At 41.3% G+C, this 24,698-nt stretch overlaps 1 protein-coding gene across 6 annotated transcripts in view; it reads right to left on the minus strand.

The window, feature by feature from the left end:
* LOC115051542 (CUGBP Elav-like family member 3) overlaps positions 1 to 24,698 on the minus strand; it is a 35,262-nt gene that overhangs the window by 9,395 nt on the left and 1,169 nt on the right. For 2 of the 6 annotated variants that reach the window (XM_029514995.1, XM_029514994.1), the window contains exons 1-5: positions 16,326 to 16,674; positions 13,623 to 13,801; positions 13,443 to 13,498; positions 9,795 to 9,947; positions 7,777 to 7,859 (exon numbers count right to left, since the gene is read on the minus strand). In XM_029514995.1, coding sequence (XP_029370855.1) covers positions 7,777 to 7,859; positions 9,795 to 9,939 — 228 coding nt within the window. In that variant the 5' untranslated portion in view covers positions 9,940 to 9,947; positions 13,443 to 13,498; positions 13,623 to 13,801; positions 16,326 to 16,674. Of the gene's footprint in view, positions 1 to 7,776; positions 7,860 to 9,794; positions 9,948 to 13,360; positions 13,499 to 13,622; positions 13,802 to 15,600; positions 18,331 to 18,425; positions 18,594 to 19,029; positions 19,231 to 19,746; positions 20,090 to 20,289; positions 20,466 to 20,563; positions 20,691 to 20,849; positions 20,903 to 21,136; positions 21,289 to 21,525; positions 21,656 to 24,698 lie in introns of those variants that run through there. The other 4 variants (XR_003841276.1, XR_003841275.1, XR_003841274.1 and 1 more) reach the window with 4 other exon arrangements.

Genomic DNA, 24,698 nt, shown 5'->3' on the forward strand with positions numbered 1-24,698 from the left:
TTAATGTCAATCAACTAAATGGAGGTCTGCACCTGCAGTCATACTGGTTTAAATTATGATATGGCTATGTAAGTTTTGTTCTCACATTAAACTAGAAGTACTTTTTTTTTTTGACAGTGGAGAAAGCATCACCCCGACTGGAACCCACATGATGAAATTCGGGTACTTTGCATGAAAGCTCTCAGCAAATATCACTCGGGACAGAACAAAAGGGTCCATTCATTGTCCTTTGTCCAGCGTTCAGCACTATACTAAACACTACTCTATCTCTATCTCCACTTTAACACCTACAGTACATGCCGTATCAACCACAGCACGTGTTGATTTATCACAGTACTCTATATTCAACTGTGCATATATTTTTGGATTTTATTAGTTTTGAATATAAAACTGCATGTAAGTTTAACTGTCACGGTTCAGCCAGACTCTTATCTAATTACGTACATTGAATCCTGCAGGGGCAGCCCCCTTCTATTTATTTATTTATTTATTTATTTTAAGGTCTGTGGTTACTATCTGATTTCATTTCACTCTTGTTTCTCTTTGTATATAAATCATGATGCATCTTCAGCTTATAAACTTACATTACACATTTTATTAAAAAAAATGGTTTAAGCACTACATTTTTTTTATGCAAATGTTTCGTTGAGGTTTGCAGTTGGAGGCAAAGAAAGCAGCTTTAAAGAAACGTAATATGTTTTTTCTTTTAATGATAAAATATCATCAGGGGATGTGACATAGATCTAAATTTAAATAAGTGTGAGTAAATGTTTTCGCATATACCCCTCCCTGTGGGGTTTTCATAACCAGAATGGTTTGGGGAAAAAAAAAAAAGGGGGGGGAGAGATGCTAAAAAGAAAGACAAATACTGAGGACACGATATGTTTTCACCCTGTATACTGCCTGCAATATAACAGTATGTACATCTTCAATCCAGATCTAATTTAAAACCAGACTCTGATTAGATCAGGGACTTTTCTGATCCAAAGATAAAGCATAATTCATATCTGATGTTACAGCCTGATGGTGGTGTTTTAATGTGACATCTTCGACTGTTCGGATGTTTGAATGACACCTGTAAAAAATCCCATGGCCCATATTTTAGTGCAGAAAGACAAACAGAGAAGGCTGCGGTGGCGGCGGTGATAAGGAAAGGCGCAGCAGATGGCTCAGGAGATTGGAATTAGAATATACAAGAGGGAAAACAGTGAGAAGTGGAGGCATCAAGGCTGTGCCACTTCAGATCGGCACGGCAACAGGCCTTGCTGCTTTGACGAAGACCGTGCTCACATGGCCATCGTCATGACAACCCCGGTGATGAGAACCCCACCATCAGGTAAACAAGGTTGCCCTGAGCGACGTGCGGAAGAGATGGCTGAAAAACAAATGAGGAGGACAAAGGGTGCTTCTAGGTCGCAAGATAGAGGGATTAGATGGGTGGGAGGGCGAGGTGTGTGTGTAGGGAAGGTGGGGGTGCAAGGAGAGGAAGGAACAATGAGAGACAGAACAAAAAAAAGAGGATGGAGGGAGCGGTTGTGCCTGTTGCATGTTGGCGCTGCCTCGAGAGCAGATGCAGAAGCAGGGAGAAAAATATCTCCCTCTAAGCCGAAACCACTAACACACACTTTACAGTAATTTGCTCTCTTCACTCCTCCTCCTGTTGCTCCCCTCCCCTCCCCTTTCTCTCTTAGGCTTGTTTACAAAAACAGTCCCATACTGTGCAGAGACAGCACAACAGGAAAAGGGGTCTGATGAACAGCTCATTTTAGTAGTGTGTTCTTACTATTTGATTTCTTCCTCCCCCTGCCCTGAATCTCCAAGCACTGCGCAGATATTATATACAGTCAGACAACCAACCCCCCCAACACACACACACACACACACACACACACACACTCTGTCTGCTCTCGTCAGCCACAGCTACATGAGCACACATCTACACATACTTAATCTTTTAGCTCTGTGATGCCACTGGGGATTTTGCAAGGATTATGAGATATTAAATCCATAGATTATCCAATCAAATTACAGCTCGACCCCTTCGCCATTATGCATGACCCTCCCTCCCTTTTGCCATCAGCATCCATATGCACCGAGGAGTGGCATTTGCTGCGGTGCAAATGCATTTTCAATAACTAGGGGAACATAAATGTGTTTTAGAAAGACAATCGTTTACAGTCAGAGTGGGTGAAGCGTATTGATTATGATATTTTTCCCGCCTTTCTGTAGTGACCCATAGAGCAGATCTCTCAGTTCAGCTCATTGGGTGTTGTTGCGTCCATACAGCAGACTGCTGCTGCCGCTGTTGCTGCTGCTGTGTGAGGGTGACACATTTCTGTCGCCCGTTTTCTTTCCCAATTTCAAATCTATTCTGCTTGTCTTCTCAGAGAAGCAGCCACTGTGAATGGTAAGTATATCAGCAGAGACCATCTCCTCTGCTCTTTCAACAACATTTAGAGCAGGGAGGCAGAGTTGGAGGTGATGGTGCTGCTGGTGGTGTGGGTGTGGGGGTGTAGCTGGGTGGGGTGTGGGGATTGGGGGGGGGGGCACAAAGACAATTTGCCGTCTTTTCCTCCCCTCCGCTCCATCACACAGGGTTGGTCATTGCATTGTGCCGGTTGCCAAGCAACCTGGCATCCCTCGTCCCCGCCGTCTCCAGGCAACGAGACCTGCGACCGTAATCAACCTGCCACCTCCCGCCCCTCCCTCCTCCTCTTCTCTCCCTCCCTCGTCTCTCTGTTCTGTTCCTCTACCAGTGTCTGATGATTTCGCTCCCTCGCCTCCCCATCCACCTCCTTGCCGCAAGTACTTACGCAGGGACGCACTTGTGAATTCACCCAGGGGAAAGAAGGAGCACAGGTGGAAATTGGTATACACAAGCCCCCCCATAAAAAAAGACAGAAAAAAGGGAGATTAATAGAAGCAGATGATTGGGAACTCACATAAAGTGTGGAACAAAGCATCACAGGCACAGACAAAAAAACAAAACAAAACAAAAAGAAAAGCAGATATGCACAACTACGATTTGTTAATGTTCCACACATGGATGCACACACACAGATGCATGCACACACACGGGTGGGTGAGCACACAAAGCAGGACAGAAACTCTACCTTCTCCTGAATTTAACCAGTCACTAAATCAATCAAACACGAAGAGACTGACAGTACAACGCTTGTACAGCTCAATAATATTTAATCAATGATCCAGTCTTCAGTGTCAAAGCTGCTTCCCAGTGCTGTCTCCTCCTCCTACAGGGTTCACTGGTCTGTCCACTATCAGCCTTTCTGTCGCACAGTCAACAAAAAGCCCTCAAAGTGAGGAAACTCAATATCAGAGTAAATTTCTTACAACACCGGAGTTCAATTGTTTTGTCTCCTCAGACTCTTACATATTCATGTCAAATGTTTGACTCAACTCAGTGGAGCACAATGGGAAAAAACTGAATCATGGACAGATGTGTGTGTGTGTGCGTGTGTGTACTTTTTTTCTGCCTTTTTTAATTTGTTACACACCTTAACTCCACTGTGTGAATTCATGCTATGACCAGTCCTGCAGGAAGAGTTCAAAGAGCCGAATGATTTTTTGTGAAACAGCCCCTTCCCACTTTTGTGTGTGTTCAACTCTGATGTGCCTGCACACACACACACACACACTCCTGCACCCACACATCCCAACCCCCAAAAAACACACTATTACTCAGTAACAGATGTCTGTATTTAAGCTGATAAACACACTGCCTCAATGCACCACCTACCCCCTCCACCCTCACTGCCACCCACTGTTCATTATGTCAAACTTTCATTCATTTCTTCCTTCCCTCCCCCCACCCTCACTTATTGCCCCACTCCTCCTTCATTTATCCAGTGTCTCTCTAATTCAGAGCCATTTACCACCTCTGTAAATCCAATCTGCATTCATCATTACAGTTGGCTCAGAGTGACGTATAGAGAGCGGGCCCTTTCTGTGCCGTTGGTCGTCCCCACAGCGCATTGATATGCATGCACATGTAAATGAATCGATGCCAGATACGTTCATCCCGTGAGCACTTTTGCTCTGGGGCGCGCTAATTGCACTCATCATCATCCCTCTGACTCACGGAAATCAAATACAGGCTACATATGGAGGCACTGTTTTATCTGCTCATTGTCAGATACTCAAAATAGCATGTTCCCTGTGCCCCAGTGGACCAAATCTGAGCATCTACTTTGTTTTTGTCATTTTTCTCCCTCATCACACTGAAGATTCTATGTATTTATTTGTATTTATGTCAACAAAGTCCTCGATGCTAACAGGTATATAAGAGAACACCCTGTAACTGGTCACGGCCCAGAGTGTTTGCTCAGGTATTGAGGGCATAGATCACAACATTCTGGCTGTACAACTTCCCATCTCATATCCTGTGTAAAAAGCCGGGGCTATATTTAGCATATGCATTTATTTCAGACTATTGATAAAACCCCTCTGTCTGCTCCTTCTGAGTCCTTATGGCTGAGTAAATGTCAGGCTTAGTCAGATGTTCCACTCAAAGAAGGCTCTTTGCTCTCGTATGGGCAGCTTAAACACAGAAGGCCTTGCAGCACAGATTTCACACACACACGCACACACACACACACACAAACACAATGCAGATAGTGAAGAAACCTGAGCAGAACTCATAATAAACACAAGAACTTCCATCCATCCATGCATTCATCCATATCTTCGGATGTGTACTCTCCACGGAAACACATGCACACAAAAGCAAACAGACTTAACACACACACACACAAACGTGCATGAACACGCGCACAAAAGCACACACCCTTCATTAAACCCAGTTAATGTGAACACCTGCCCTCCCTTCCCCCGCTGCACATGCAAATACACACCATACACACACACACACACACAGCTACTTTCTTACTTGGCCACAGTCGCACTATTAAACAGTTATTGAATTTTAAAAACGGCGAGGCGTTGTTGCAAATATTAATTCAAGTAAGTGACTTTTGATGATGAACAATATATTATATCTCTACTGAACCAGATATGAGCTTCAGGGCTGCAGCTAAACTGTTCTCGTCCTCATTGATTACAGCAAAAGATATGACATTTTACGTACATGCATTACAACTGAAAAGTAGATGATAAAATTGACACTGCTCTCATGTCTGAACGTAGAATGTGGAGCAAATAGCTAATTTTTTAATTAGCTTAATTAGCTTTTAATTAGCTTAGCAAATGAAACAGCCGGTCTCGTCCTTAAATAAACATGTTATAGCACGTTAATCAGTGGGCTTCAGAAGTGCTGGTACCTTTGGACAATCCAATGACTGGCTCTTTCTTGCTATTCCCAGTGTTTATGCTAAGCTAATTAAGCCAGCTGCTACATACACCTTTATATTCACCTTACAGACATGACTATCACAACGAAAACCATAAGATATGTACAAAGTCAGTGCTGGACTCAGTGGATGTTGGCCACTTGTTCTTACAAAGAATTGCTTCAATGGATGGTGAAAACAGTTGAAGCTTAACTTTTTTTGCGTCAAAGTGTTTCAGCTCCGCGTGAAATCAAACTGCAAACAGCTCCAGTTTGGCTCGTTCGATGGGTATTTATTTTGAATAGCTGAAATCTCAGCTTACTTTTTGAGGTTGCTGTGTAAAATGGCTTCTATTAATGTGACATAACTGGCTGTTATTGTCTCTGTGGGCCTCACAACAGCTGACTAGGCCAGACAAACTGCCCTGAGATTGCACAGAGATAAAGTGATAAGAACAGAGGGGACAAGAGTACGAGATGTTCGCACAGGACAGAATGAGTCTATAGTTTGCTGGGTTTTTTTCCTCTCCCCAACCTCAGTTTCTGCACTCACAGTGAATGTTTTCACTGATCCTGCCTTTTTTTAGTCTGCCGTCATTCTCTCACTTTCTTTCTCCCCTTTGGGCTGAATGTGCTTTTGACACTCTTCCTCCCCCTCCGTCTAAGAGATGGACTCTCTCACCTGAAATTAAACACAGGGCCAGGTGCCACTCCAATGCAACCATCTGTTCGCCCCTGCCTGACTTCTTTCTTTTTCCCCCTCTTTCTTCTTTTCCATTGTTAGCTGAGAAATAAACATCAGTAAAATAGCAAGGAGAAAAAAAAGGCAGTAAGTCCAACTCCTGCTTCCCAAAGAGGAGAGATGCTAGAAAAAAGGGGGGTAAAAAGCAGCCCTGAGTGTTAATGACATCCTTCAGCTTTCTCTACTTTCAGGTGTGCTTTCATTTTAGCTCTCTCTTTCAGTCTTATAATTGCTTCCATGTTATTTCTTTTGTATTGCTCTGACCATGAGATGCCAAAGTTAATTATTCTTTGGCAGTGCAGGTGCAATTAGATGACAATTACACCACAGCTGGTAGCAGGGGTGGGAAACAGTTCTTGTCCATGTGGGCGTGTATGGAGCTAATAAGATGGTTTTCGTCTTTTTTTTCCCTTCCCTTTTGGCACAGGAGGGGGAGGGCAAGTAAGGATTGAGAGAACACAGGAGGGTTTAGCTTGTTCCATACGGCTTAGAGGTAAGAGGTGGTGAGGAGGAGAACCGCTGGGGTAGAAACACAGGGGGAAGAGGGCTTTAGACATGGGGCATTGGATCCTGCTGATCCCCTACGTGAGGTCAGGAAGGTCACGCTACTGTCAAGCTAGCAATAGGATTTCTTTTGTTGCCACCCTAATAACAGTCTGCTCCTTCAGACTGCCTCTGCCTCCCTCAGTAAACCCCTGCCTGCCATTACAACACCACCCTGCTACCGAAATAATTAGTCGATTGACAAAAGATTAAGCATCAATGATTTAAATAATCAAGCAAGCAGTTTTCCTGGTCTTATGTGATGTTAAATTAAAAACCTTTGTGGTCTGGACTCTTGCAAGGACAACAAAAGAATCACGATGACAACATTGTCTTTGGTTCTGAGAACTTATGAGCTTATTTTTTAAATTATACAACTAGGAAAAAAAGATTGATTGATAGTTTTTTCCAGCCATATGTTGTTTACCTGTTTCCTCAATCTTCTCCTAAAAACTATGGCCAACTTCTTCAGGAGAGGGGAAAAAAAAAAAGAAGTGAATGATGTAGATTTCAACAAAAATAACCAAAAGGAAACAGGGTTACAGCCTTGTTAGTAAAAGAGGAAGCACTAGCAAGTCTGGGAGCACACTCTGTCTCAGTAATTCCTTGCCTTGTCGCCTTGTCTCTCATATAGCCGGTTATTATAGAGACGCGGCTGTCATGTCATATTTAGCTCTGGAAATGTCATTTGGCAGCACACCTGCTGCCTGGCTATGCTAATAAAGCTAGGTTTAACTTTGATTAGAATTCAGAGAGAGAGATGGATAGACAGAGAGGAGAGGAGAGGGGGTGTGAGCGAGGGAGACAGACAGAAACAGAAAGACAGACAGAAAGAGAAACATCAGAGAGAATAAGAACTGGCAAAGTCACTCCAGCAGCGAGCCTCATAGCTGTCTCTTTCGACCCATGACATGTAGCAAGATGACTCATTCCTTGACTGGATGGATATGTCTGGATGCATCACATATGAAACATAAGAGGGAGTGCAGCCTCTGACCTTTATTGGAGCATATCAGCTGAAGGGGGAAGTCGGACCAACACGTCAAACTTGGTTAATTTTCCTGTGTCACCGTGTGTCCATGTGTGTCTGTGTGGTGGGTTCAGATAGCCAAGCATGCCAGTTATTCTGCCCCTTTTTATGTACATGCAGGCTGCCAAGGACCCAAAAAGACAGCGCCACACTCACCCCTGGTAGTGTCTTCTGCTCGTGCAGTGCATTCTGGGCTTTGACGGCGGACTCACGTGCACAGTATGTCAGGAAGGCACATCCTGGAGACAAAGATAAATGGTAGAAGATCAGCAAACTATTAGCATATGTATTTTTAATGTCAGGCTCACACGCTATATATAACATCATTGTTAGCGGAGCCATGTTATTGTGACTTAATCTCAATTGGCTGTTTTCCCTGAAGGGCTGTAGGCAGAAACATTACTGTGACTGATCATGCCATTTGATATATGTGCTCAGTTTTTTTTTTTTTTTTTTAGCTTTGGGTCAGCATGTGTCTAAATGTTCTAAAAATGCTTTACCCTTGAACTGGGCCATCATTATTAATGTGTATTTAAAGCTGCTTGAATAAACGGTCCAAAAAAAAAAAAGAGATAAAAACAACGAACAACTGTCATTTAGAGCGATTGGATTATTAAATCATAATACCTGGAGACGATTCAGAGACAAGCAGTCTGAATGAGTATTTAATATCACGCTGTTAAAGCAAAATGTATGCAGTCCCACATAATAGAAAAGGGCCTTCATTAACCTTTAGGGCTTCCACAAATCATGAATATGTAAATATATGCAGAATAGGTGTTATAGGTGTTAGAAGACTGATACCACCTGGCCCTATACGTCTCCCAAATGACTGAGGGTTGATGTGGATTTCTAAAAGCCTTTGTTTTCTGGGCTTACATTTGCATTAGAAATGACAGTTAGGATCATTGTTTTGCTTAGATCACCTTGCCACCTTAAGTCCGTCAGTCAAAAGGGATTTTATCTGCGGAGAGTTTTGCTTTGCTTTTTTCCCAAAACATGACAAGCCTGTTCACCATGAGATGTAAAATTACGACTGACACCAACACTTTCAAACTGACTGATATCCCCACGTGAAACCAATTACTGACTGACAAAATACATTTTCTTAGATTGACCCTAGACAACTACATCTCTGGTAATTAACTCTCTGGAGAGCACTGTGCAACACTGTACACTGTAAAAACCATAGAAGTACTGATCATTCTGGATATTTCCTCAATGCTAAAAGGCCAATAAAGGTTTAATCGTTTTTGTGGTCTATGATTTTTCATTTTAGAGACTCAATGTTGGCTGTTCGATTTAATCAAATTGTGTGTGATTGGTGGTGAAGAACAGCTATTGTAAAATTTTAGAAAAGACAAACTAAAAACAGGGTTAGGGTAGGATTAAGGTTAGTGTGTCTCTAACCCTAACCCTCTATTGAGGCATCAGAAGGTGGATGTCAAGGAAAACATCTCAGCGTGCACTGTGACGCACCAATTGAAGTCATTGTGCGTGTGTTCATTTGTGTTTTACACAACTGCACTATCTCCACATCTCCATTGCTATAATATAGTTAGTTAGTTCCCTTGTGGCAGTCTTCCTGCTGTCCAAAGTCACCACACTAAACTAAACTACACTCTACTTGCTCTTAATGAGTAGACCATATCTTGTAAAGCATGAGAGCGTAAAAATACACTGCACTTATGTATATAGCCATAGCTAAACAAAAGAAAGGGAAAAAAACTTTAATCTGTTGTTGCCTTCCTTAACTTTTTCATGGAGATTAATGGGATTTTGTTGATTCAACTTAAAAATAGTATGATTCATTACCTCAATTTTTTTAAAGATGAGTCAATGCTATTTTTTCTGTGTAATCAAAAACAGAAACCATGACTAAAATATTTTGAGGATACAAACTTTCCACCAACTGTGCATTAAACGCCGAGGTCTCACGGGGACCCTTAAAGAGGCTCCAGGAGGACATGGCTAAATTAAGAAATAACTCAACAATACTGAACAGGAAGTTATAACGCGATGGTATATGAAAGCAACTACTATTACTGCATGTTTTGCACTTTTAAAAATCTTGCCGCAACACAAAATACTACATTGGCACAATTTAGCCCCCATACTGGCCTCTCTGAGACAAAATATATATATTTTTTTAAATGGGAGTTCTTGGTCCTTACCTTTATGCATCCCTGTATATTTGTCCTTTATCACCGTCAACTCGTAGATCTTGCCAAACTGCTCGAAGATGGGCTTTAGGTCCTTCTCCTCCAGGTTTCGGGGTATCTGCCCGATGAAGAGCTTGATTGCGTCAGGCTCCTTCATTGGGAAGTCTGGGGAGGAATAATAACAAACACGCACATAGACAGAGTGGAGGCGGTCAGGAGGAGCAGACAGGAGCCTGCAGGCTTAAATTCACACTGCACAGGAGGTGCAAACAGGAGGTCTGGGATGGAGGTGCAGATGGGAGCATTCAGTGGGAATTGGAAGCTGAAATAATAGTTTCTATTCCCTCAGAGACAGGGCGGACTTGATCCTCTGCTAGATTTTAGGAGTAAATAACAGATACCTCACTAGAATGCAAATGTAATCCCAGTAAAGCACATACATTCTACTACTATACGGAATATTAAAGGGATATATTAGGACATGAAACTATGAATTCATTATTGCCTGTCACAGAATGAAAGAGCTTCCATTGTAAGTGCCAAATGAACTATACAGACTATACTATAGGAGTAGTGATGTAATTTTATCTTAGAATGGTTTAAAAACAATTATATTCATATTTGTTGCACCATTTTCAGCAATTTATGCCACTGCTGGGAAATGATTGCATTAAAATCTTTCTGAAATAAAGATTAATAGCAATAAATGACATTATGCTCTCATAACTTTCATATTCCTGGTTTTATATTAACATGTGTAATTAATATTCATGATGCTCAGCTACAGAGCTAAGATATATTCTCTTTGCTGAAAAAAAAAAAGATAATAATGTAGCGACATCATAGTAAATGGTAGTAAACACAATGTTTCAGGCACTTCATTTGGTTTAGGCCGCCCCCAACAGAAACATGCCAGTGTCTGTCAACACAGCTGGAGATCTGCGCTCTCTTTGTCAAGACGTGGATGACAACAACAATGACCTGCACATAATGTTACACATCTCACCCAAAACACAAACCCATGCAGTTTATTCTTTCCTACGGGGAAAAACCAAAGGATCATACCTGTGGTGCCGCTCGTGGCAAAGAATCGGCGGAATCAGTGGATGTCTTTCTTCGTCCCCCCGCTGTTTTGTAGTTACTGAGGCTCAATTATTCAGTTCATTTGTCTCTGAGAGCGTCTTTGAATCCTGTAACAAGTTAGGCCTTCACCCCCACTATAATAACACAACTAACATCCAGCGACGGTCCTTTCTTCGGCATGAGAGTCTTTTTTTTTTTCTGGATCAGCTTGTTGTTTTTTTTTTTTTTTTTTTCCTCGCGCTCTTTCCTGACAGATGCTTCGTTTGTTTTTGTTTTTTTTCCCCTCTCCAAATAAATATGATATATATATGTATATAAAAAAATAAAATAAAGAAATCTCTCAGTGGCTTGTCTAAAAGGAGTGTGGAGATAAACGGATATGTCGGTTTCCTTTCAGCGGACCGTGGGGAATTGGCAGTCTGGTTGGCTGTCCTCTCCCTCTCCTCCTGTGTGTGTGTCTGCGCTCCTTTGACGTCGTAAGCCGGTGTCTCCCTCCCTGTCCATCTCCTCTCCATCCCTCCCCTGGGCTGTACGAGCCGTGATGTCTGTCGCCGGGGACCGTCGCGAAACTACCGGCCATGTGGCGGCCGAGGGAAGAGATGGAGGAAATACGGTGGCAGTGTTTAAAAAAAAAAAAGAGTCATGGTTGTGAGGCGTGATGATAAAGGGTGGAATATGCATTATTTTTAAACTTTTGTGTACACCCCCCCCTCCACCCACACACATTGGACCTGGAGATTGTTTTATTTATATTCTAATCAGACAAATGTTCTCCAATTGAAATGGGCAGTTATTAATCTACTGCACGACTCTTACACAGACTGCCTTCCTTTTTCTTTCATTATTAGTTAGTCCGCTGATAAATCAGCTCTTCTATGAAAAAATGATTGAAATGTCTGTCCTAAGATCCCAAAGTGCCGCAAATCTCCAAATGCAAAACCCAAAGGTACAGACAGCAAGTACTGACTACTTGTTATTAAGCTTGTAGCAAAAAAAAAAAAAAAAAGATTAATAAGTAAAAATCTTTAACCTTAATATCTGGATGGACTGCTGAATACACTAAATGTCAGGGGCAGGTAGGGGTGATATTTTTCGTTTGATGTGTGGCCGTTAAGTTGCAGACGGTCCCTGACATCAACAGACGTAAATCCGCCTTTTGTTCTCGCCGTGGAGCTGGCCGTGGTCCTGAAATGGCTTTAGTCAAGCCGTGACTCGGTGACGGTAACGGACGGCAGGTCCTGAATGACGGGGCCGTGATTTTTAGCCTGCCACACAGACACGTACACACCCTCTGTGAAAACCTCGGCAGCATGTAAACAATGAGCCCACATGACAGCGGGCTGCACACACCCGACATGCGCACCACGGCGACGCTTCAAAGGAGTCACGATCTGGACCCTGCTCGGCGTGAGCAATGACAGCAGCATTATTAACCCAGGGCACAGATCCCACTAAGGCCACCACTCTAATTCCTTTATTTCCACCAGCAGAGTATCTCATCAGCTTGTCTCCTACGTTAAGACTGCCATCTGCCATCAGTCGCTAATTCCTATCTGCCATCCTCTCTCCTGGCCTCGGTATAAGCCTGTACACTCTGCAGGCGTGGCAGACGCTGACTTCTGATCAGGGAGAAATAGATGATGTACGTCACTGAGCTCAGAAAACGTGATGTGTGTCATTTTCACAATGGATGGCATTTTGATTTCAACTCTGAGTGGAACCAACAACGACATCTGGTGACAATCTGCAAAAACATATGTTGCCAGCAATGATGTGTGGCTATGATGCAGCTTTGCAAAAGACACTGTGTCTGGGGAATTAAATTTGATGATACAACAATGGTAAAATACTTCAAACTTAATCATTGACTTTTTTTGTAGTTTATCTCGGGTCGCTCAGTCTCTAGTTTTGCAAAAACACCAGTCCTGTCTTTACGTGGGTGCTAAAAGTCAGGATAATACGGTATGTCTGGGTAACAAAAGTATTTCAACCTGCATCTAAAAATAAGGGAGAATAAAGTGTCTTTGGTGTACATGAATAATGAAAACTGTGAACTACATTTTAAGAAATACTTCAGAAAAATTGGTGAGCAACAAAAACTGCTGAGCTATGATATTCCCTCCATATGCTTAAAACAAGGGCTGAGTTATTGACTAAACAGGTTGGAGTTTTCAAAGGAATAAATGAAGCATAATTTAAAAAGTGGTCATAAGTTCTGGCAATTTTGAATTTTTCATATAAACTGAGGGAAAAATATTTATGAGTAATAGTCCTCAAACCAAAAGGGCTTTCCATTTATGTGCGAGGAAAATTCCCTGAATTTTTAGAACAAGAAATTTTTTTTTTTAAATCCTGCTACTATAGAGCAAATATTTCTTAGCTTCATGAAAAACTGACCTCCAGGTTTTTACAAGTTAGCGTAAATAATCAGGCAACACCACCTTGCTTTGATTTTAGATGAACAATAATACTTTATTTCACTTTATTGGGCATTTTCACATCTAGTATTGACCTAAGTAATTGTATGCGTGAGTGAGTGAACATATTTAAGTATTTAATTCTCTTGGCTGTACTTACTTCACACAGGCCTCAGTCCAACCCCTTTGTTCTCCAGTGACTCCTCGCAAACACAACTAAACAAAGACAAAGACAGAAACAGAAACAACTTCAGCATTTTACTTCATCCCTGCCTGTACGGCTTGTTTGGATTTCCTGCTGGTGACAGTCAACATCTGATGTAGTAAACTATAGCCTTACTCTACTGACTGCACTCATGTCAGACCAGAGGAGCCATCACTGGAGGCGGCTCAGGACTCAAGCAGGAGAGCCACCGCAGCATCAAGCACCGGCTCAGCCCCCCTCCACCCCCTCCCACTTCCAGGCCTCCATCCGTTAACATGTGGGGAAGGCTTGCCTTCACATCTGGCTCTGTATCCCTGAGGAAGAAAACAGAGGGAAGGGGATGAAACAAGAAATAAATTAAAATTCAAAAGATAGTGCATGAGGGAGCATGTGCAACATTCAAGAACACTACAACCCAGATAGCTTTGTTTTATTTTTTTGTTGGGGGGGGGGGGGTGTCATTTAATAATGCAAAGTCAGTAGATCTAGAAAGATCTACTGACATCTGCTTTCCCTAGTTTCCCTAGTTGAGTTTTTTTTTTCTTTTCTTTTTTAAAAAGACTGACTTTCTGCCTCCTTCACCTGTCCATCCGTAATCAGCAAAAAACGCCAACAATGAACTTTTTGTTCATGTAATCATGTTTTTTAAAGTGTAACATGAGCCAGAAGGTTCCACGCGTGTTAAAAATCGATTCCTATTTCCTGAAACGAAAGCTTTACAAAATAAAAGCAGGTCTCAATTAACCCCCGAGGCATTCATTGGCAGCTCGTTTGGATCGACGTGTCGATCGTTTAAATAATAAAGAAAATTCAAAGAAGGAATCAATAGTTTATTGTTTGTTTCTTTACTATATTTGCTAATCAATTAAAATTCGGAAGTTTAATTTTCGGGTCGTATAAAGGACTTAATTTGTCGCTTTAATTCATATGATGACTAACAGTGACCTAACTTTTAGTGACTTAACAACAAAAAGTAACTATAATTAATTATACTTTATTTTTATAATTAATCACGTTGGAGCTTTCTTCCTTGTTTAGTAATATCCTCATCAATCTTACTGATTATCACTTTGGCAAACTTTCCCATTGAAACTGAGTGTGGAGACAGTCTGGCCTAAAAATAAAAAGCCTCTGACATTCTCGCCTCACACTGATGAAGCAGCAAAATTTGTGGAGCCACAGGGGAACCAAGCTGTTTTTCTCTAAGGGGAGACATATCAACCCACTACTGGAAATATGGAGGGGTGAAAATAAAAGGCATCAACGTTCAATGTTTGCTGAGGCGGTACCGCTTCACATAAACAAGTCTGGATTTGCTGATGCAGAGCTTAAAGAAGTTAAACTACGGTAAATATTTCCACAGCTCTACAGGTTCAGATAGAACACGATTACTTCATTTGCTTACTTGAATTTTACAGATTTCACTGAAAATATCAGCGTTGGGCAAACTGAACAATACTGATGTTCTCTCAAGGCCCATTTCAGATCTGGTGTTGGACAGTAACAACAAAAGACTACTCAGTCTGATAGTTACCAACGCTGAGAAATGTAAACCGACTTGAAAATTCTTAAACTTGAAAAGTATAAGCTTATTATTTCATTACGTGATCGTAGTTAGAAGATAAAGTTACAGTTAATGTCTGATTTGAAACATTTCACAGAATGGACATTTGACCATGTAGACACAATTGCAATTATTTAAAATCCAAGGACATACAGTCTGAGACTTTGAGACATCATTCTTCTTTTTAGAAGTTGATGCATCAATAGCAGCTAACTAAAAACTCAGATTTTGAGTGAAATATTATTTTAATTTCTCCTTCTACAGTTTTACTTTGTAAGAGCAGTCTAACGTCAGAAAACTGAACCTTTGACTTTCTACAAAGCTATTATTTGCATTATCAAAATAATGAATGCATCTAACATTAACAAGTATAATCCTGTAAATTAATTTGAAATAATGGTCTCAGAAACATTAAGATGATTTCTTTGGTGATCACCTAAATGAGAGTGCTCCAGCTGAGGCAGCTCACGTTAGATATAGATGGTGGGTAGGAGTTTCGGGCAGTTGTCCAACAGTCAGAGGGAACAAAGAAACAACACATTGTTTTAAACTCAGATTTTTATTAGTCAGTACAAGTAAAACGAAAATGAAGACGAGGATCTTCACTCCACCCAAAAATGTACTTCTTCTGCGTCGATGTTGGAGGGTGAAAAAAAATAACACAGCTCTCTGCCATTTGGACAAGACCTGTGTCGCTCTCCTGCCATTTGGACAAGACCTGTGTCGCTCTCCTTCACGGGATTCTACGAAACGTGAAACTATCGCCGAAAAGATCTTTCGCACTAGTCAAGAAAGCATGATTTCACAAATATGACATTTGGAGTCGAAACAATGAGGAATCAGTTTACCCCAATATGCAAGAGTTAACAGGAATTCTATAGCATACACTGAGGTTACAATACCCAAAGCGATATTCAAATTGATGTTTTACCAAAAGCTACTGGGATACTGCTGATTTGGAAAAGGAGCAATCAGAACTGCTCACTGAAAAACTAATTAACAGCAGGAACATTGCACCAACTACTTTCTGTTCTTATTGTCTTAGCAAAAATAACTATGTTTGGATTTAACTTGGAAGAAAATGAGGAACGTCCTCCGACTAGGTGACTTACACATGACCGCACGCACACGCTCATACCATGCACACACTGTGATCTATGTGGTAACTGATGCTCAATTACATATTAATGGCAATACTTTATAACTGGAGCAAATAAAACAAAAAGTGAATCATATATATACACATATAGATATATATATATATATATATCCACCTCTTATCTTCTTTAATCTTCTGCCTTCCCTCTTCAGCCCAGCAGCCCCCTCAGAGCCTCCGATTTCTTTCGCTTCTCTCAGCATTGTCACTGCTTAACCTCTTCTACATCCTTTATTTGGAATCATGTTTTCTTCCAGTAGATGCAGAATTTTGTTCTTCATTATGATCTTGTCTTCTGATAACCACCTCAGCATTTGCACTTTGATCCACTGACCTTTGTGGATTCAGATTTTCAGAGGTGTTTCATGGCAGAATGTGCACCTCAAAACTGAGTGACGTGCAAGGTAGCACGCAGTCCTGCATCTGCTTTCATGACATCCACAGTGATTTGATGAGAGCTCAAAGCAGCATCTTTAGTCAGTATCTTGGGGGTGGAAAGGGTCTTTTAGGGAGGAACATTGGACCAGTAATTCCCCCTCCTCTTGGACCTGGACGTTTGCCTCTTAACCTTGGATTGGGGCCATGAAATGGAGGAAAGGGTGCACGTGGGGGTCCTCTGGGGTGGTGTGCTGGGTGGGGAGGTCGATGTAGAGGTCGTACACCTGGGTGACGGATGTCAAGATGAGGTGGTGGGGGTCTTCTAGGAGCGTAATGCTGAGGAGGGGGGCTGTGTCGCTGGTAGTCATGGGCGTAGAAAGGGTCTTCTGAGGGTGAGAGGGGGGGAGTCATGCCTCGACCTCTGGGGTACTGGTGTGGAGGGCTGCCAGGCCTGTAATATGGATCATCTGGGGGGTGGTAAGTGTCATCCTGAAAGTTTAGTGCATCACGGTGGCGGAACTCATCATGGTACCGATCAAGGTCCTCTCGATATCGCAGGCTGTCTGGGTGAGGATGTAAGTCCTCGGGGTGATGAGGGCGAGGTGGGTCATATTCATACCGCGGCTCATCTGAGTGAAACATGGACTTGTGCTGATGGTCATGCACCACCATCCCACTGATGGCGCTCACTCTGGCCCCAGTCAACTCTCCTGCATGGTTAACCACTTGCTGATCTGGAGGAATGATTGCACCACTGGTCACAGAAGGAGGGGCATCAAAGGTTTGGGGAGGAGGTGGTAATTTTGGGACAGGGGGGAGGTTGCTTCTAAAGAAACCAGGCGTTGTGGTGGTGCTTTGCTGGGCGGTGAGGTCTTGCTGAGCTTGCTCTGCTTGGTATGGATAAAGTCCTGTGTTGTTCTCTCCAGGCAAATTGTAGCCTCTGGGTTGCTGATTGCTCCCTTCTGTGTAGGTGTCACTAAACCAACCCATTTCAGTCACCCCTTGAAAGCCTTCAAGTGCTTGTGTGCCAGTGGTGCTGCCCGGGGCTCTTGGCAATGGCCCTCCTGTTTGTGCGGAAATCTGCTGGTAATGTGCAGCAGCAACCCCAACCTCTGATTGCAACTGATAGACCTGCCCATTCTGAGGGACACCTGGCTGCAAGTGAGCTCGCTGTTGGGAGCTGACGAGGTTCTTCTGAGTGCTATTCTGGTATGCAGTGGGAGCTGTTTGATTATTAGATGACTGGCTTGTTTTGGAAGTGAACTGTACCCCTGTAGGCTTGTCCATGATCTCATCTTGAGTTGGTGTGCCTCCACCTTCGTCTCGCACTGGGGTCCCTCCCAGGTTCTCTGTACTTGTTACTGGGGCAAGATTTTCCCCTCCGGCAGGGTTTGTAGAAAAACCTGAATCAAACGCACTAAAAGCTGGGTGCCCTTGCAGAAAGCTGTGGATTTTAGATTCTAAACTCTTGGAGGTCAGGGGTGGTCCCGGGTCTGTTGTTAAATCCATGTCTCTGTGGAGAGCCTGGACCAGGGCAGAGGCTGGGGTGGAAGTCTGAGGGGAGACCTGGGAACTTGTGCTCTGCCTGACAGTAGAGGTTTGTGAAGAAGGCAACAAAGGTGCAACAGAAGAGAGAGAGGGGCTCTGAGAGGGTACTGCTGATGCAGATGTGGATGACAGAGGAATCTTGCCTGTACTGGAGGAGGTGGAGGAGACATTTGGGCTGCTCAGAATAGATGTGATACCTAAGTGAAAAAAGAACAACAAAATGTATTTTAAGAAAGCTTCATACACATAAAATAGACAGTTTTAAACTTAATGGACGACAAATTGCTCTCACCCTCAAGGCTGCTTTGCCCCTGGACTTTGGACAAAGCACTGAGGAGGTCTGCTGGACGAACATCAACCTTGGATAAGATGTTTACCAGTGAACTAGCATCCTGCGAGGCCACAGAGAGAGCAGGTGTGCTCCTTACCACGGAGCTAGTTGCAGGACTTACTAATGGCCCTGCAAAACAGGCAGCACTCATTTCAGATGTAAATTAGCAGAACTTATCACAGTGTCATGTGTTATTAAAAAAACAAAAACAACAAATAACAACTCATTTTGATGAGCGCTATTACAGGGGACCACTTAAGTTTGGTGTAGCAAGTACATTCTGGGCCCAGGACATACTACATATCCGAACTTTGTTTTTGAGACCTTATGCAATCATTGGTGCAAAAATGGTTTTACACAACAGAAAAATATATTACTAATCTATTACTATTTTAATCTTACACCTTTTTACAATTTACTTTATTTTGAAAGGGTGAAACATTAGAAGCGCATTGTAGATGTGTGTGTTAGGTCAAAGCAAAGAAAGACTTCAGACCTTTATTCACTTTTATTTTGATCTCAGAATTTTAGCAGTTTTCACAGTCACATAGTCACAAGCACTAACCTGTGTTCTTCATGACTGAGTTTAAACTATTGAGGATGGAGCCAATTTTACTCAGGTCAACACTTTCCCCAACTGCTGCAGGAGCTTCTACAGGGGGCGTGGCCTGTGTGACAGCCTGCTCTGTTGCTACTGACGACTCCTTTTTTACAGGGACTGGAGTAGACAGTTCTGGCTGGGTGGGGCGTTCAGTCTGATCTCCAACTGAAAAGATGAAAGTATATCAGAGGGCTGAGAGGGATTGGATCCTATCAGATATGTATGCAACAAATAGGTGTAATTATTAAGTATTTGTTTTTGGAACGTTCAAATATGTTACAAGTGAAGATTTCTAGGTCAGAAGGGGCAACAATATTACTGATTTAATTTATTCATTAATATGCAGAAAAAAATACTGATACGGTTTATATTAAGAGGAGCTACATCAAAAAATGATTAAATGAAAAGTGGAATTAAAAATGCTAATGTGGAGACTATAACTGAAAATAGACATTTGCTATTGCTTGCACTGTCTCAAATAAATTTCATTTGGCTCGGGCTTTATGTCTCGCAATAAATGATTCAGAGAAACTGTCTCAGATCCAAATGAAGAGAAAAGGTATTTTGTCCCTATTTCAACATATTTTCAACAGAACTGGGGGATAATCAAAAATCTTTCAATATTGCATATTTCAACGTGCAGACAGCCAGACAGTCCCTGATAATAAGCCCATTCCTCACCAATAATGCCACCGCTGTCAATTTCCTCCTCAGAGAGATCCATGTCTTCCACTTCGCGATTGTCATTCTGTCCCAGAGACTGCGTGTGTGGGGGGGATCCGCCCAGTGAGGATAGAGGGCTCGGGGCCGGTGGCTCTGCCTCATCATCCATGGCAGACCCATCGAGATCTGGATCGGGATGGGCAAGTTCCAGGCCATGGAAAGGCGACTCTGACCCTGTTGGAGATGGCGCGTCTGCGGAGGGGGAGGGGATCGGAGAGTCGTCCAGGTCTGGTAAGGTTGCCTTCAGGGAGTCCAGTTTACGCTTAAGGTGGGAAACCCGGTTGGCAAATGTTTGGTATGCCTTGCGAGAAAAACAAATTATGCATCAATAAATGAAAAGTAATGCAAAGGCTAACGTTTGCTGCAAAGCATGCTATTCAATCCACAACTATCAAGAAGAGGATTTACTTTATCTTTTCACTTTTCACAATATGAAATGTAACAATTTAACTTAAAGCGCTCCATTTACACAGTAGTATTTATCAAATCTGTACCACTTACATTAGCAACAATCTTGACCTCCTTGTACTGCATCTCATAGAAGATATCAGCATTGCTGAGGACCTCCAGGAGAGGAGGTCCTATTTTGTTTTGTCTGTCAAGAAACTTGACAAAATCCTGCAGTTGTGCACTTCCTTCCTCAAAATCCTTGGAGAACTTCTTTCCTCCAGCCTTATCTGTAGCAGGTTTTAGGGAATGCAAGAAACCAGAACAGTTGTTGATCTTGACTCATGCAATAGCTACTACAGCATTAGAGGATGACTTATTCAGGTACCTTTGAGCTTCCTGAGGGCATCAGAACTGCAGATGTCAACCCTCATAGCTGCCAGCTGTTTTTCCCTTAGGTCCACCTCTGCCAGAGATCTCTTGTACTTGGACAGTTGGTCTATTAGTGCCTGGGGCTAAAACAAAACAAAGCAACATATATGAGCAATATGATATTTGTGTAATTGGGGAAAGAACAAAGGATGACTATGAGCATATTAACCTTTTGTTGGCAAAATTGGAAAAAACAACAACCCACTTTTGTTAGTGAGCTCAAAACTGTGATTTCTTCTTACCACAAACTCAGCAACAATCTTGGATTGTAGATCTGCTTTGGATTCAACAGGAGCTTTAAAAAAAAAAAATAAGAAAAAATTCTAAATTTTTTTATTACAAAAATTATACACAATTATACATAATAATTTGTCCAATAAAATGTCAGATAGCAAAATACAAAGAAATACCCAAAGTGTTTGCTACCGAACAGTATTACAAGAATTACAATTGCAAATCAAAACACAAAAAATTGGTGTCAAGTTGTAACGTTGATGGTCATGTCATAAGAAAGTGACAACCCACTTACTTTTTTGTTCCACAGGTGTCTCAGGAGGGGACTCATCTTTAACTAGGCTCCCCCGAAGCTCAGAAATGAGTGTCCCTGAATACACACTCCTCTCCTCCCAGATGGACAGTATCCTTTCCACTGATTTAATCACCTTAGGGTCACTTTCATGGCTGGAGGGAGGAGATTATATGGCAGAATAAGAACAAGGAAGGGGAAGATTTATGTTGTTTTAATGACATTTGTTTTATCTATGTGTAGATAATTTCTCTGCATGAACAAAATAGGCAAGGGTAGGGTGACATCTAGCACTATACAAAAAAATGACCACTGCATGTAATAATTTATATCAAGACTATCTGGAATGCCTCCTCCCCAATTTAAAAATCACATTACCATGAATTACTTACTTGACCAGCATGAAGGCTTCGGGAAGCACCTCAGCAAATGCTGTACGATAAACGATGGCATTTTTCCTTTTGCAGTTCTGAATGACATCGTTGGCAAGATAAAACAGGTTGAGCCTGTGTGGGGCGTCAGCTGTTGGAGGAGAGAGAGGGTGCAATTAGTATGGCTAGGACGACAGATATTCTGCTGAGGGAAGCATTGACTCCAGATAATCTGAAAACAAACGTTCAACTCCTGAGAGTTTTCAAATATTTGTAGACTTCAGCAAAGTAGTGATTATTTTTTTATTATCACCTAATTAATAATCCACTCAGTGCCAAAATGATAAGTATCTGCTTTTGCTCTCCTATTCTCTGTGCTCACATATTGGATACTGTTATATGGCTGAAGTTGCAGTTAAGATGTTCACATTGAAATGTTTTTCCATTTCTGTTTTCAGAAAACCAAAAAAAATAAAAAGTGTGAAACAGACAGAAACGGGGAAGATAAGACTACATGTTATCTTCCAAGCTGCTGCTAAAATCCTAATTTTATGACTGTGAGGCTTTGTAACAAAATGGCCACACACTGGCTTTGCAGTAATTTTGGCTACATTTAAATATAAAATGATTACTGAGAGGAAGTTAGAAGCAGGAAAGACATTTCCTTTTCCCTCCATTTTTGCAGTATGACTTAATTTGAAAGAGGTCTTTTTATAGTCTATGTCAACACTGATGAAGTCTCAGTCCTTTGTCTGGTCAAACTTCAGTGTGGGTAGCTTTCACTTGCTGTTATAGTTGTCTTATTCACATTATATTGTATATGTACGTGTGCGCGCGCACACACACACACACACACACACACACACACACACACACACACACACACACACACACACACACACACACACACACACACACACACACACACACAAAGTCAAGCAGGTCAGTGACATTTTAAATTACAGGATCAACATTTACTGTACGAAGTTAAGAACTTTAAATATTTGGTGCTTACTCAAAGTCAAATGAACAAATTAATCAGTCCAACCAGAATGAACGGCAGCTAGACCTCTGACTGTCATCACTGATGAATTTCTGACATTGTCAGTCCATACACTTGCTTCATTAGAGATGTAAATTGATCAAAAGCACAAGAGAGAATCGTGAAAGCGAGCACACAATCAATAACTGAATGACATTTAACCAACAGCAAACTATGCAACATAACATTACACGTGATCATAGCCTTTTCTAGCTCTTTATGTTTTGGTGCTACATTTTAGAGAGCTGTAGAAGGGATATGAAATAACATCCATCTTAGTTTACACACTGAGCTAAGTATCATTTCACCTATTTTCATACCCATGACTTGGTACAGACACAACATTTTATAAAATAAGCCTTCTTGCCAACTCAAGTTACCCCACAGTTGTAGAAGCTGTGCTTTCAAGATGATTTCATCTGTGCTTTAAATGCTCTCGTGCAAATACAATGCAACTGTGAATACATCAAATTTGACACGAAATTTCACACGGGGAAAAAAAAAATCTACAGAAAAGTGATTCTAAGAAAATCTGAATGTAAAGCACTTTCAACACAACACTCTAAAAACAACAGATTTCAAAGTTTTCAACAACCAATAAATATAAACACAATAGGGTTAATTGCTTCAGTTACAAACAGGTGATTTCTTCAACAGAGCAATGGATTACAATTATAAGTAATACAAAAATCTATTAGAGAATAATTTTTCAGCAGAGTGAAACACACATTACTATAAAAACAAAGGCAAGCTGAGAGGAAAGACAATACCGAGACATGTTCACCTCTAATGTCGCCACTTTAGGGAACAAGGGAATAAAACCAAGGTCTACCATCAAACCTTAACATCTGGTCCATAATAAAATTCCTTCCTTATCTCCAGACAGCAGAATCAAAACAGCAAGACACCATGAACACAAATGAATTTCACAAAGAAAAAGAAAGTTTCCCTCAAATGTAAAAATAAATGCAAGTGAGAATTTAGAGGAGGGAAAAAAATTCTGTTGTCCATTCACTTTTTTTTTTTTTAAACATAAAACCAAGTGAGAAACCAGACAGGCATCCATTATTAAATTAACCTCCACCAACCAAGTTGAAAAGAACAGACTGAGGACAACCCAAAAACATAACATCTCCAGCCACAGCAGAGGCAGAAAATGATCACAAGTGGAACCATGAGCTAAAATCCTATTTAATCCAAATGAACGTTCCATCAAGTAGTAGATAGAAAATGAAAAAGTAGCAAAGGAAAATATTATTTATGAAGGCCATAACTAGAAGGTCATTGAACCCATTAAAAAAATGTGTAGCTATATGTGATTATTATTTTTTTGTGAACTGTCTGGTCAGTTCAGCAACACAGTGATTTGCATATCTAAGTGTTCATACTTGAATAAAATTAAAATTTATGCAGCTCTATGCTTGCCATGATGTGCTGTTTGTTTACTAAATCTACTGATTTTTTTTTTATCGTAATTATTGTTTCAGTGCTAACGACTTTAATGTTCACCAATTTTAATGATCTTTTGGCTTCAGTTTACAGAATAGATGAGGATTGGATCTCTTTAGTGCAGGCATTAGAGATGACCTTTAAAATACATCCACAGAAAACTCAGTTGTACTTGTACTCGAGCTATTGTAGAAATGACTTGTGCATGATATTTAAACTGCGAAGTCACTCTTTAAGAAAGCCCCACATCAGAAGCAGGAATTTTGGATTGCAACAATCTCACACACACACACACAAAATCTCTGGATCCCGAAGGGACTGCTTGGGATCGTCTCTTACTCTTTACTCACATTAAGATGTGTACACACAATAACTTATACAATGCTAGACATAAAAAAAGAAAAGCAAAAACCAAGATCATCGGTTGAAGAGACAGCTCATGTGAATTTCAAATAAAGTGTAAAGCTAGGATTAGCTGTATAAGGATAATTTGACATGAAACATGTACCCATATTTTGCGGATATTTCTCAATTTAGTGCTAATGTTTACATTTTCAATACATTCATTCAAGTAAATTTGTTTGTTCAATTTTCTTATTCTATTAAATAAAAAAATGCACTTCTGCGCTAACTAGTTTAATTAACACGGTGAATTTAACCAGCCCACCTGCAATACCTGTGCCAATCCACTTCGTTGCATACT

This window comes from Echeneis naucrates, chromosome 11, assembly GCF_900963305.1.
Source record: "Echeneis naucrates chromosome 11, fEcheNa1.1, whole genome shotgun sequence".
Classification (NCBI taxonomy): Eukaryota; Metazoa; Chordata; class Actinopteri; order Carangiformes; family Echeneidae; genus Echeneis; species Echeneis naucrates.